This window comes from Dermacentor silvarum, chromosome 8, assembly GCF_013339745.2.
Source record: "Dermacentor silvarum isolate Dsil-2018 chromosome 8, BIME_Dsil_1.4, whole genome shotgun sequence".
Taxonomy (NCBI): domain Eukaryota; kingdom Metazoa; phylum Arthropoda; class Arachnida; order Ixodida; family Ixodidae; genus Dermacentor; species Dermacentor silvarum.
In genome coordinates, this window is record NC_051161.1 from 18,491,339 (window position 1) to 18,506,250 (window position 14,912).

Genomic DNA, 14,912 nt, shown 5'->3' on the forward strand with positions numbered 1-14,912 from the left:
TTCATACGCTTTCTTCTTCGTGGAGTGAAATTTCCTTTGCAAAAGGAAACGATGTCTTTAAAGTGTGACCACAGTTCGCGCACGTCTTTCATTTCACCGAACGCTGGAAAGTACGGACTCCAAGAAGCTGAACATGGCAGAATCTTCTGCGCGCGCATAACATTTTACACAGGATGCAACCATGTTTTTGTTAATGCTAGTACATGAGGTTGGTAACTTGGTACGTCAAGATTGAGTTTTCTAGTTGACCACATTTGTTTACTACGCTCCGTGCGTTGATAGAAAGAATTCTGATTGTTTGCGTCGTGCGCTATCAACTTGTGTTAACTTTTTTTTTTTTAGCCTCTGCGCTAACATTTCTTATTCACAATACGCGTTTGATTACAAGAACATACAATAAAGGACAACATCCTATTTACTTAATTCTGCGCCGAAACTTTAGCGTTGGCACGCCAGTGTGACGTCATGGATCTTGTTGGGATGCCCGACTCTCACGCGTCCCCTGATGTTGTTTTCCCCGCATAGCTCGCGTCTCCTGTAATTCGGCTTCTCCGCGTGGCTAAGCGCTGGTGGTGGTCGGCGTGGATGTTACGAGAGAGGGCGCGAGGGTTGCGCTGCTAACGCCACCTGACGGCGGGGGTTACGCGGGCGCAAAAGGGAGAAGGCTGTTTCTCTTGGACGTGGGATCGGTGAGCGATGCGGTCGTTCCGCGCGTGCGCCGATCCACGCTTCGCGAGACCGTCTCGCGAGGCTAGGAGCAGGACGCCGGAATGTACGAACACGAATCGTTCAAACCCGCCACCGTTCGCGTGACCGTACACGTGAACGACTAGGCGATTGGCGTCTAGCATGCGGGTGAACTTATTCGCTCGCTATCCGGTCGCAGTGAGACGGACTTACTCGATTTGTCGCGCGCCCATTCGATTGTTCGATGGGTAGTAATTCGGCTAGCGTGCATTAATGTATGAGAGGTGCAATAAATGCCCTTTTGGTTGTTTAAACTACTGTGTTGTCGTTCCTTTGTCCCAAGAACACGTGTGAGACCCCACAATTTCTACGTATGTTTTCTTGTATTGAGGCCGTTGTAGCGAAAGAGGTTAGATAGGCACGGGCTGACATATCGAAAACTGGGTTGAAGTTTCCAAAGAATGCTAATCTTATTAAAAAAATTAAAGCAGACACTTTTCTACCTTCACATCACCGCACCAAAAACGGACATCAGTATTTCGCGAAGTCCACATGTATATTAGAGAGTCTAAAGTGAACAAATGCGGTGCTTTCGTTTAGAAGGTCGATTGCGTGATTTCTCAAACGTCACATTCAATTAAATAGGGGTGCAATTTCCAAGAAATGTAAAGTACGTATATTATACCATATCAATTTTGTCTGGTTCAGACGGCCTAATTTATGCATCCGACAGTGCTGTTATACTTGCTCCCACTGCAAAACTTGAAGGCCTAGGTAAAGAATTTGCGACACACAATAGGCATATTTTATTTTCACTTGTATATGCAAGAACCCGCATCAATGTTTGTAAAATTGGTTCCGCTGAAGCCGTGCAATCTGGTTTCCCCTTTTTCACGTATTTAGATATGAACTCACGAGGTAACCCTTGCTTTTAATCACACCGTGTCGAATAATCTAGTATACTTGTCTGGCTGGAAAAGAATATACAGAACTTGTACTCCACTGGAAGCGAAGCTCTAGGGGAGCAGGTAATTAAATGCTATACAAGTAAATGCAATTCGTATAATTGTGTTTATTTACATTATTCATTCATCTATATCGCGACGTTCACCGGCACGACTTTCAACCGACAAGCATCTGTGCTGCGAAGAATACCCCCCCCCCCCTCCCATTTTTCTTGTGTGTGTGTTACTGCCTTGTGAAGAGTATAGGCTTAAAGGCTGCTGTTCATGTGCGCGAAGCGGAGTGATCACAAATGAGAAGTTGCAATCAGACAGAAACACAAATTGAGCAGCACATTCTCACCGCCTCCGTTCTCGTAGCAGAGGTATGGGAAACGCCAGACATTGCCCAGACCTACGGCGTAGCTGATGCAGCTGAAAATAAAGTCCGCCTTGCTTGCCCATTTGCCCCTCCTCGGTTCGACGGCCAAGTCCAGCTGGCTTCCCAAGCCGCTCGAGGTGGGCGAGGACCTTTCGCTGTCTTCGGCCTGAAGGCACGCAGAGTACGCGTTAAACATTCCGTATGTACAGCCTCACGCCAAAGCTGTGCTCGCGGTCTGCCATGCACTAAAAATAGCGCAGAGTGAATATCAGTTCCTCTGCTAATCATTTTTTCACAAAATTCAGTGGTTATAGGGTATATTACCAGCATTTCTAATGCCAAAGCGCTTACGTCACCAATACTCATGTTTACGTCCGCTATCCACCGTACACACTGATTTTAAACACTCCCCTGGCTGCGCCCCCACTCGCCCCTTGAGTTAAGGGGCTTTCGTGGCTCGAGGCGGAGGTCCGCACGAGGGCTGCGTGCGTTGACGTTACCAATTTTCTCAAGGGCAACTTGTTCCAGTGATACTTATTTAAATTATTTGGTTTTACGTAATGTATGCGTGCGTGCGCTCGCGCGCGCTGCGCGTGTGTTTGTGTATGTGTCAGTTCACCTCTGTCCACTAACCCGAAGTAACCACGTTAAGGTGGCACAAACATCCCCAACTCTTTTCGTTTGTGAGAGGCATTGGGTATTGTCCGGCCGGTCTTCGCGAATAATACGTCAGACATCACGATTGGCTAGAATATTCTCTTACAAACAGTTCTGACGTAACAACTTTCTAGCTTAAGAACAGTTTTAGCGTAAGGTTACTGCCAAGGCAGGCAACTGCAGTTTCTGTGATGAAACCTCACAATCTCCATACCCCAAGACCAGGCGGAGAACCTGGTCAATTAGTAGCTTTGGTTTGCTTTACTTACGCAGCTTTGCTAACCAATATGTGTTTCCCGCATCCAGTCGAAAAGTTTGTTCTAAAGCCGGCAACTCTTGGCTGCTGTCTAATTGTTTGCCACGGGATCTAATTTTTCGGAAAGCGCAGTAAAAAACCTTGCTCCGTGCTCACTTCCATCAGTAAAACCTCCCCCACCCTTTGCTGCCAAAGCTCTGCTATACCTAGGCTGCCAAAGCTACGTGGAAATGCGAAATTGGGTCGAGGCCTCGGTCGAGAACTGGTGGAGTCACTCCTTTCATTTTGCTTGTGATATATACAGTGAGCCTACCCTCCCAATGGCGACGATTCCGTGTGCTGGGTCTAACTTAGATGGCCCACTCAGTAAACAGCGGTAATATCTACTCCACAGCCGCCTCACCTCTTTGCAGATAGGCTCCGTCTGTTGAGCTTCCAGGGGTGATCCGATGTCCCTGCACGAACTGCGTCGCCGCAGGGTTGTCAGTGCAAACACATTGGGTAGCGGTTCTCTCTTAATAACCATGTTGTGCCGTGTGATGGTTAGGCCTCGTGCGCTTCCTAAAATAAAAACAGAAAAATACAGAAACAACGAGCGGATCATGCGATGAAGTGTTAGGCATTGCATGGTCGCAGTTTCGCGGCTGTTTCTACGCTCACCAGAAAATTTAGTTATACAGCATACCGTGCCTTTTTTGTTTGTTTGTTTGTTTGTTTGTTTGGGGGTTTGTTTGTTTGTTTGTTTGTTACGTTGAAAAAGATTTTTAAGCAATTGCGTGGAGCCTATAGTGCGGCCTGCTCATGTTGATTACCTGAAGAGGCGGACACTATCTGCGCGACAAATCGCAATGGTCAGGCTCCTAATCAAACGCTTTCACTAATTAACTTTTCAGTTATTTCGTTTATGGCACATGGTTCAATTGCGAAAAGGTTTTTCGCAATTCCCATAAGAAGGAACGTCGCGTTAGGGACGTGCGGGGCAGATAATATTGTTACGGTGCAACCAAGAGTCAGAAGACGATTTGACGTGTAGAGGCAGAATCGGTCTCGCCAGCCATCTTCTTTATCTATCGTTGCCTAACTTGCAAATATTGTAAATACATCTGTATATGTGACTTCCGCAACGTAACAATATGAAGCCGGTTAGTGGCGCACATCTGCAGAAAAAACAGATATAGAACATCGCTCGCAGTATCCGAAAGCAATTAAAACAAATGAACACACAAAACTAGATTCAACGTCGACTGCGTGGAATGTAAATCATAAGTATGAGATATTACACACGAGTGAGCGATATCAACAAATAAATTATAACAAAACAATCTCCTTATGTTTAGGGTCCTTCGTTTTCGGTTTTCGGGCTTTAAGTTCTTTTATTTTTATTTTTTAAATACTGGGTTGGGAGGTAAAAATCAGGTGTTAAAATTGAAGAGCGAAACTTGGGAGAAATGGGGGGTTTTGTTAACTGGCAGCCCAAATTTCGATTTTTTTAGAACTTTTGCAAACGATTTACACCAGCAATGGTCTCGTTTTGGACACAAACGTTGCGAACACAAAAGTCGCACTGCACTCTTTCGTATTTCGCGGGCTTTTTTTCAGGCTTGGAAAAAGATTTTGTTTATCACGTATTAAGCAATGCGGGAATTTTTCAGGATGTTCTACAATTTTCTCATTGACGCTATTGCTCTAAATATAATATTTCCGAAGTTTATTAATTAATAATAACTAATAATGTAATTAGTAGAAATACAAGAAGTAGTCTGACTTGCTCCAAGCCACGGAAAGAAAATTTCCTTGGTTCTGTCCAGCTACGTGGCATTGGCATATAACGCGATTGCGCGAAGGGTCCCGTGTCGCAGAAAATCCGGCGTCGGCGTTGGCGTCCCGTGAGCGAAAATTGCCGTATATATTCTATACGGCGATAAAGTTCTTCTGCTATCACTTAAGTTGCTCATACCTTGTCTTACATTCTTTACAAAGTTATTCCTAGGAATTTTGAGAATGACAGCCCACAAACAAATGTCATGAAACAAAACACCGACAGACACCGACAGCGCATACCTTTTACGTTAAATCTTCTCATACTGAAATATTAAAAGTGCGACACAATATTAGAAGATCGGCCCACGCAAGAGGCCGCGTTTCTACCAGAAAGCTTGCTTTCGTGCATAGCGTTCGCCGCCAGCATTTTCCGGTAAACATTACGGTTACATAATAAGTTGCAGTTGCCGGGAAGCGTGAGAAGCAGTCAGGGATCTTTGAATGCTATCACGTTCCACTCTTAAAGGCGAAGCTTAAGCGTCCTCAAATTTTTTTCTAAATTTTGGCAGATGTTACGAGCGACACATGGTGTCTATATTTATAATTACAAATTTGCGGCAGTTTTTTTTTTTCGAGATCACTCAGTAAATAAGCTAACATTTTGCTGTCTTATTGATGAATGTAATTAACATCCCTCTTCTAAATGCGACAAGGTTTATTCACATTCGTTCAGGAGTTGTCTCTGGACAGAGAGAAATGAGAATAGAGAAATGTATCTGAATAGAGAAATTGTAATTGGACACAAGCTAAAGCTTCCCCTTAATCGTGTGAGTCATACAGGCTGCGCCCGACGTTTTGCAGCCATGCTCTCGCACTGTCTCGCTAATTCTCGCTGAACACCCTCGATGGCCATTGATCAGGCAATAATATATATAGCGTGGCGCCTAGTTCTCGTCGTGACCTGCGCAATTAAGCAATTAAAGTGAACCTGGGCTGCTAAGACCGATCATAATGCTTAGCTGTATAGGAAAGCTAGTAAAGCAATCTAATAATGAGCATATTGTACTTATGCTTTGCAAGATACGTTGTAAATATTTAAAATTTTTGATTGATAGGAATGAAACCTTGCTTTACCCTGCGCTTCCGTGGCCGTTCCTCTGCTCCCTCCGACGAATGTGTGGACAGGCGAAAGCTAATCCTCTTCCGACAGAGCAAGTCGTAACACTGGGCGGAAGCCTAGTCACGTACGTTGAAATCAAGGAGAGCGAAGAGCGGGAGGTGCTTATGAAACCACCGGCAAAAAAAAAAAAAAAAAAAAAAAAAGTGTCTACTACACCTGTCATTCCGAAGCCCACTCCTCTCCGCGGGAGGTATTTGTTCGGATTCTCAAGGTGGAAGGACGGTCACCTCGCAGGTTTTGTACATTTTTTCGTGACACTGGAACTAGCTTTCGTTTATTCTGTTCTCTGTTTGTGGCGTTCGTTAGCAGCGCGCCGTACACGTCGTCACCAACGTGATGGATCTGCCGCCGCAACATCGGAGTGTTAGTGCTGCCACTTTGCTGGCGCCTATAACCTGGCCAACTTTTTTTGACAGACTGGAAACCTCTATAGAGTGCTCAAGCGGGCGACCTTAAGCCGTGATAGTGAATCATTCGAATCGATACTTGCGTTAACGCAACAGCACGCATGCTTATGTCGTCGATGCTATTCCCGTCACCGCCGGAAACAAGTAGTACTAGTGAGTAGTTGTAAAACGTGGAGTGTCACGAGACTTTGTTCTGGCAGTAGAAAACACGGCTGCTTCTTCTTTTTCTCGGCAGCTTTGTATGTTTCCTCTTTTTTTTTTTCCTCGTAAGGCCGGCGAGATACGCTTCCCTTCTCCTTGTTAAAGGTGATGCTCCACGGGAGGCGTTCGCTACAGAAAAAAAAAAAAAAAAAAAAAAAAAACAGGAATTACATGTACGAAGCCGCCTCACCGTCTGGCGTTGAAACTCTTTCCACGAATTCTGTCTCGCAAAGCGACCACCTCAACGGCCTGCCTTTGACGTAGAGGGGCCTAAAGCGGTGATTGGCTGGCGCACAGTATCACGCAGAAAGCACGTTTCTGTGTTCTTGCTGCAGTGAAGACAGTGCTATAGCCTGGCAGGCATGATCGAACGGTAGTACGGCGTTGTTACAGAAGCGACACGGAAGCCCCACTGGTTGTGCTTACGCAGTACTGCTGCAAGAAACCAACTGGTACAGATGAAGGGAAGCACGAGACGAGTCACAAGGCTGCGTGGCGCCGGTTACACTTGAAATGTTGCGTCACCAAATGAGCTATACGTCGTGGCCCGCTGCAGGCACACGTGAGTCAAGTGGCGGCCATTTGGTTGAACCTTCAGAATGTCCCTGCGCGTATTGACGTTTCACGAATCATGGAAGAGCTGCACGGTACTCCCGACGGCTTGCTCGGTGACGTGAGTGAACTTTGATTTCTTTCTATAGCCTCGACTTCATACAGTGCCCCCTCTTTCCCAGTCGGATATCAAACTTGTGGAGTAAAAAGTTGACAGTCACTTTAACATGCGCTAAAGAAGAGGCGCGCTCACGAGACATTAATTAAATTACTTGACATTCTCATTCGAATGCGTTGTTACTTCCTATTACTTGTTTTCTCCCACCAAAGGTCGGGTGTTCGAGTGCCTCAATTAACTCTACATTAATTATCTGTGCCTTAATTAACTTCGCCTTAATTAGCACAGAAGGTCATGGGTTCGACTCCCACCAAGGTCAGTGGTTCGTGTGTCTTATTTAAATTTATCTTAATTAACAGTGCCTTAATTAACATCGCCTTAATTAGCACCAAAGGTCGTGGATTCGACTCCCACCAATGGTCGTGGGTTATACCATCGATGATGGCACCATCAATTTTGGTGCCATTGAATTTTGGTGTCTTAACGCCGGGCGGTCAATTTTTCGATAACGCCGGACAACGGATTCTTCGACCCATGAGCACCTTAAAGCTTTCGCCTTAATAAACGTTCTGCTGTGCGAGTATAGTGTGCTACATGCATATGTGTAAAAACTAATTATCTTCGCCCTGAACTGCAACTGTTACAGCCTATGCCCCATTGATGAACGTCATCTCGGTCAGATGATGATGGCTCGACATCCCAGCATCCGGATGCACAAAAGTGACAGATGGGATGAGATGCTCAATGCGTAAGTATAGTTCAGAGGAGGGTTCAGAATATGCTTCTGGAGTATGGACTCGGGGTTCTCCCTCTCTGACCAGAGCGCGGCTAGGACATTCTTGGTCGTAACTCTGAAGGTGGCATTTGCACTAGTCCTACACAAGTGAGCGGAGTCAGCCAATTTATCTGCTTAGCGTTTGGCGGCCGAGATAATCTAAATGCTTAGTCAGTCAGGCCAAGAGGCGCCAGAGAGAGAGCTGTGTCAACTCTGGGGCAGGATGCACGTTAGATTTTTCGACATCCCTGGGAATGAGCGTGTATGGAGTAGTAAGGTTACAAGACTCGATACAAGTACGTCGACACAAGAATTCGGACTCGGCCTGCTTACGCCTCATTTATTAAAACTAAGTTTCGTGTCGGCGTGGTACATAACTTCAAAGCGTGCGTACGTTCCGTGCTACCTTGTACGCCTGACTGTATCTGGTGCACTTTCCGTGTTACGGCGACAGTTTGACATGTTTCTAAATCGCTCCTGTGGCGTTTCCAGCGACAGCCGGCAACCGCATTTTCAAACCGCAATATTCATTAACCGTTGATTGCTAGAAGGTAGAATGACGGCCAAATTTCCATTTCTTCCATTTTCGAGCGAAAGCTCTACTACGCCATGTCTCGCAAGGTCATTCATCGCGTCGCAATGACCTTGAGCAGCCGGAGCGCAAGTGTGGCAGGTGTGACGTCACGCCACGGGATCCGCTGCTGAGAGGCGTCGCAGCTGCGCTCGCTTGGTGCCTCGCCGCTGTGGTACCACGTGACTAGGCGAGGGTTTAACGGCTGCTTCGCCGGCGCTTGGTCGCTCAGTCTCGCCAGGCACGCCGGCTGGGCCGTCTGTGCGTATGCTTCAGCGCAAGCGACAGGCTGAATCCAATATAGCTAAACGGCAGGCTGCGAAATCTCAAGCAAAGTTGGCCGCTGAAACACCGAAGCAAAGGGAGGCCAGATTAGCAAAACCAAGTCAAACAGACCTTTCGCTCGTGAATCAGGGGCGGATCCAGGTTTTTTGTGAGGGGGGGGGGGGGGGGAGGGGGGTCAGCTTTTATCAATGATGATGATGATGATGATGATAGTAGCCTTTCTCATTTACCAAAATTCACCATTTCTGCTCACGATAAACCCGCGTTTTATACGGCTGGAGCAACACCTGTAGCCCGCTGTGGTGGCTCAGATAGCTCAGGCGTTGCGCTGCTGAGCACGAGATCGCGGGATCGAATCCCGGCCGCGGCGGCCGCATTTCGGTGGAGGCGAAATGCAAAAACGCCTGTGTGCTTGCGTTGTATAGTGTACCTTAAAGAACCCCGGGTGGTCAAAATTAATCCGGAGCCTTCCACTACGGCGTGCCTCATAATCAGAGCTGGTTTTGGCATGTAAAACCCCAGAAAGATGAAGAAGCCCTATAGCGAAGCCAGGTATCGGTTTCTCCGAGCTTGTAGGAAAAGGACGTTACCCAATACAGCCATGTGCTTGGCGGCTGTGCCTGATAATACAGGGTGTTCAAAATTAAGCTTTATGGCTTTCTTAAAATTAGGCACTGGGAGGCACGCGAAGACCACCTGTACAAATAAGTTATGTGGCCAGGGGAGCACAAAGTGAGATGATAATTATCGCTGTGAGCAGCCCAATTAACTAAAATTGAACAATTATTTTTGTCGACTGCAGTAAGTGGGTATATATGTTTGTATTGAAAACTTAGAGGCAGTCGTGTTTCTAAACAGTATCAGTCGGAAGAATTATTCTAGCGTTTTCGTGCTCGGAGATATCCGACTCCAAATTTCAATTGTCGTACTGCACAGAGTTATCGAGTCGACGCGAGAGCGGCTTATGCTTTGCGTTGCTGTGGAAGGGAGGCATTTTGAACATTTTTAGGGCATTGACATCTTGATGGGTGAAGTGTTGTCATGAGATTTGTGCATGACAACACCAAACTTAAAGCGGCAGTATTAAATATTCGTTAGCATAGCTAAAAAGGTTTCTGCTGTTGATGGTGCAGTTGTTGCTTTTGATATCAATAAAACTTACAATACTTGGCAATCAGCAGTCACCTTGTTTGCGTAGCCCAGGCAAGGACCATGCCCGGTCGTCTAGTTACCATTACGCACGCGCACTGCCCTCCGGCTTCTCCGCGCGCGCCATTATCTCGACATGGCAGCTGCCGCCATCTTTACAGGCCTCCCAGGGGTCGCGTGTTACGACAGCGGTTACGGGTTCTTCGATTTTTTTTTATTTCGCCAGCCGTGAGGGGAATGGGGACAGTTATTATCTTTGCCAATGTCTCCACCGCGTTGTCAGACCAAACGCCGCACTCAACAGCCGTGTCACATCAGGGAGGAGCTTTGCGCGGATCCTCACTGTCTTGCATGCGTAATCATGCGAATGACAATTAAAATTTGGAGTTGGATATCTCGGAGCATAGACATTCTAGAAGAATTCTTCCAAGTGAAACTGTGTAGAAACACGACTGCCTCTAACTTTTAAATACAAACATACACACTTACTGTAGTCAATAAAAAGTTAATTATCCAATTTTAGTTAATTCGGCAGCTGACAGCGATAATTATCATCTCACTTTGTGTCCCCCTGGCCACATAACTTATTTGCGCAGGTGGTATTCACGTGCCTCCCAGTGCCTAATTTTATAAAAACCATAAAGCTTAATTTTGAACACCCGGTATATCTATAGCCTGTATTGTTTCTTAAAATAAAATTTGGGATGATCTGTCGCAGGTTCGTTATAAATGCGTAAGCACGGGTCCATCTTTGGAGTTCTGTTGGGACACCTTGATTTCCTTAAGAAGATTCTTTGTGTTCGGCTGAGACACCTTCATTTGCTTTGGAGGAAACGCTCCGCTCCAAGGCGGCAACCACTACGACGGTTGTTTGCGATATGCGAATCACCGCGTATGAAGACTCACGACGCCACCTACAAGAAGAACGATGTGGCGTAGTAGCCGAGAGCGCGAGCCAGCGTCTTCATGTTTTGTTTCCCACGCGACGTCATCCTTTTACACAAGGCGCGCATCTGCTCCCGTTTCTCTAACCACGCGACGCCATCCTAGGCCCGCGCGCTGGCGTTGGCCGCTGACGTCACGCTTCCCCACTTCGCAGCCGCTGCTCGAGACTTCGCCCCGCTCCGCGAGAACGGCCACTCAGATAAACGGATCCGGCGGCTTTGAGCCTCTTATGCTTAATGTACGACAATTAAACTGCTAAGTTAAAATGAAAACCTTCTAGCGTACGAACGGTACTGTGCTCGTACTGGATATTGTCAACGTGTCACTGTGATCACAACGAGTGCTACAGTTAAAAAAAGTTGCCTATGCGCAGTTCTTAGTTTAGCTGTTAGTTGTTATTATGTATATATGAACACTTCCTCGAGAGATCTCTTTCATTAAGCAGGTTGGTCGCGGAACCGATGACAGCCAATGAGGCAACCGATGACACCCCAATGGGGAACTAAGTTGATCAGGCGCGAAGACGCTCGCGCGACCATCGGGGCGCTTGGCAAAAGGGACGTCCCCTCGTGCATGCGACGCCACCGACGGGACGAGTAAGGCACGGCCGGCGCCAGGAGGTCCAAGGTGTTCATGAGAATAAATAACTACGGCAACTTCGCGACACCATACCCCTAAGGAATACAACTAAGCTTGTGAGCGAGCTAGCTTTACTTCTACATGGCTGATACCACTGGTGCTCGTGAAAAATAATTTTGAAGAGTGCTGGTGGCCATATTTTTTTGCTACCGGGCCATCCCCCTGTCAGCGAGGGGGCGATGCAGAAATCTGAGGGGAGGTCAGGACATCCGGACATCCCCCCTGGATCCGCGCCTGCTCGTGATAACTAGGTTTACAAGAGTTAAACCTCAGCCAATTTTTGAGTCAAAACTCTACAGCGTCGGTAGGACGTTAGTGCGACGTCAGTGTGACGTCACAGTAACGTCATGGTTTTCAAAGTATTTTGTCGTATTCCTGCCTTTGCGGCGCAGAAAATGTTATCAAAACCTTCGAAGTTCAGTCTCTGGCTCGTTTACAATACAATGTAGTCAATTTTTACCGATTAAAAATGAACTCGGCCCGAGCAGACGCCATCCAAATCTATGACGTCACGAAGAGATGGTGCGGGATCTTCAAGCTGGCGTCGCCACCCGTCTTTTGTTTCTGCTTTTTTTTCTGGCAAGAGTGGCTTCTCTGGTATCGTGATTTACTAATGCACATCACCTTCACATTCTTGTATTTAGAATCGTTTTATTTAGAGCTTGACGAAAATACATTAAAAGAAAAAAAAAAACTCAGCCAGTACGTCTGAACAGCCAATAATTCTGTGGCCACGGAGAGATTTCGATCATTTGGTATGAACTTACTCCACAACCACGCGGCGCATATCGCTACCGTCAATGCTGACGCTTTCGAAGTTAAGAGCGAGGACGCAAATGCAGCCACTGTGTTTGACCGATCGACGAATTTAGTGACGCGGCAACTAAAAATAAATAAATAAATGAAGCAGCTAGTGCATTGGTGCTGGAATCAAACCACCCAACTCACGTACCCCTCATCGCGAAACAAGATCGGCGGTTGTCTAATCCCTTTTGAATTGGTGTTTCGAATGTTGGAATTTTTTATAGTCGCAACAAATTGATTTGGGAAAGTTGATTCATTTCGGAGGAGTATGAAGCAGAGCAATGGGATGACAAAAAGAACACCGTCAGGAGCTCTGGAACCCGGGTGGGGGTTGCAATGGGGGTGAGCGACTCCACAGGCTCTATTGCAAGGGGGACACCCCGCCCGCTTCGAGGGCCGACATCCACCTTAATAGTAAATAAGCATTGCTTTCACAATAACAACAAAATTAAAAGTTTGTGTGGGCGAAATGAGTCCCGGTTCCTGCCCCCCCACGCTCAATTACACTTGCCGTGCCCTTGAACACAACTGCAACAGCATTAGCGCTGACTGCCAGCTAAACTTCATTGATGGTTCTTTGTTGTTTTTATGACAAATTATAAATGCCTGGTGCTTCTTCCAATAAAGTTTGGCAGTCAGTGCTAGTCCTGTTGTAGTTGTGTTCGTGTACTCGTCCCATCGCGCTGCTTTAATATGCCTTCGGAATAGCTCAATTGAATCAAATACAGAATATTAGGTGTACGTCTAATCGACCAGGCTGCGAGAATATTCAAAATTGATCAAGGAAACAGGCAGCACCTTGGCGTTGTATTGAAACACATGTGGTTGTTCACCTCTTTTTGATAGGGCTCGTGCAATTCACATATACCGGGAACAGCGAGCACGCGAGATTTGGGAATTAAGCATATATAATTCAAAACAGAGTTTCCGCTTGTGTTAGTACGTCGTCTGTTTTACTGCACGATAAGGAGGCTCTATATCTCCACAATTAGCATCCGTTTGATTTTTATGCAGATTATTGCTCACTGTGAACGCTCATTTTCAAAACCAATGCCACCTGTACTTTTGTTTTTGTTGTCCTTTTGATTATTAGTTGTTTACAAGTGTTTATTATAGCTGCCCTTTTCTTCTTGCTTTTTTATTTACAAGTGCCTTCAGTTTGTTCGCGTGACAGATGCAGCCTGTAATAGTTGCCGGTGGGCCGTAGCTCTTGCATCATTAGATGCCTTATAACCCACAGCTTTAGTTGTGTGTGTGTCTGTGTTTGTGTGTATTCTTGTGAAGTTGGCTGTCTTTCTTGCTTCCCACCTTTATCTTGTATATATATATATATATATATATTTCCGTTCCTCGAATTAACCACCAGGTGATTGCCAGCGCCCGTGTTGTCGTCTTCTCGCAGTCCTGTTGTCCGCGCTGTTCTGTATGTCGAGATGGCAGAAGCGGGCTTCTTCCCGCAAGATCGCTTATAGCAGAAAAGCCAGCTTTAAAGGTGTCTTTCACGTTCGTGCAGACGAATAGCATATACGGTTGAATGCCTTTATAACGAAGTGCATGGCGCCTCCTAAATCGTTAATTATATAGATCACTTCGCTATAAAGGTCGCGCACCGTAAAGCTCCCAATAGAACCGGGATAGAATTATTCCTTCGTTATACAGGTCATTTCATTGTGCAGGCATTGGACTGTATAAGAAAAGCTTTTCTGGCATATTAATATGCAAACAAAATGTAAAAATGGGGGGTGTAGAAGTCTAAAAGATACAAGAAAGTACCAGGTACTGGTACTTCGTCTGCATTTCTTGGAGGCATCTGCATTTCTTGGAGGCATCATTTGTTGTTAAATTTTCCGTAAATGACAATTCCTGTATCCTTCCCAGACGGGACTCTCTTTGATACCGACAGACACTTCCCCCTTTGTAGCGGTAAAAGGCAGCATAATCGCTTCACTAATGTCGCCACTGTGCCTACACAACGCTTCTCGACAATTGCTGAGCTATCACTGCAGTATTTCATAATCATGTGCTTTCTAATCATTTACCGGAAAGCGACTCATTAAGCGGAGACATGTTTCTACACAGAGCATATCCTCATAGCAGGAATGGCTGACCAGTGTTATTGAAGTGTGGAGTCTACTTGAGTTCAGAGGGAGTGCTCTTATCTGTGCTCGGCAATAAGTAGTGCTAACATTGTTAAGTCCCAGCTGTTAACAAAATCTGGATTCCATCGAACATGTTTCCCTAGAGCATACACACAATAATATTGACTGCTCCAATTTTGTTGCAGTAGTAAGAATAAAACAGAGACAAAGGGCAAAGGTTTTCGTATTCTTTTTATATGAAAAAAAGAGTGTTTTCATTCATGTGTGAATGTGCATTGCATTATAATTTACTGGTGATGTTGAGTGGTACAGGCAGTCTGAACACACACTTGATCCACAAAAAATAGGCGACGTCGTACGCGAAGGTGATGCATAGATACAATGTGTTGGTGCAATGGTTGATGAGATGGAGTGACGCATGATGATTTTGTCGACGGTGAACTTGGTCTTGAGTGTCTACGGCTGAAGGGCTCTGTTGCTAAACGTATACTCCTTCTCCTCTT

The 14,912-nt window shown here is 45.9% G+C and overlaps 2 protein-coding genes across 5 annotated transcripts in view; one reads left to right on the forward strand and one right to left on the reverse strand.

The window, feature by feature from the left end:
• The window catches only part of LOC119460723 (uncharacterized), a 126,917-nt gene that overhangs the window by 61,847 nt on the left and 50,158 nt on the right, over positions 1-14,912 (reverse strand). Inside the window, exons 1-2 of one of the 3 annotated variants that reach the window (XR_007468490.1) lie at positions 3,327-4,323; positions 1,993-2,176 (exon numbers count right to left, since the gene is read on the reverse strand). The exons of 1 other annotated variant lie outside the window; for it this stretch is intronic. Coding sequence is in view for 1 of the 2 variants with exons in the window: in XM_049673167.1 (XP_049529124.1) it covers positions 1,993-2,176; positions 3,327-3,551 (409 nt within the window). In the remaining variant the exon portion in view is untranslated. Of the gene's footprint in view, positions 1-1,992; positions 2,177-3,326; positions 4,324-14,912 lie in introns of those variants that run through there. One more of the 3 variants, XM_049673167.1, reaches the window with a different exon arrangement.
• The window catches only part of LOC119460727 (cell growth regulator with EF hand domain protein 1-like), a 155,300-nt gene that overhangs the window by 19,496 nt on the left and 120,892 nt on the right, over positions 1-14,912 (forward strand). The window lies entirely within an intron of this gene.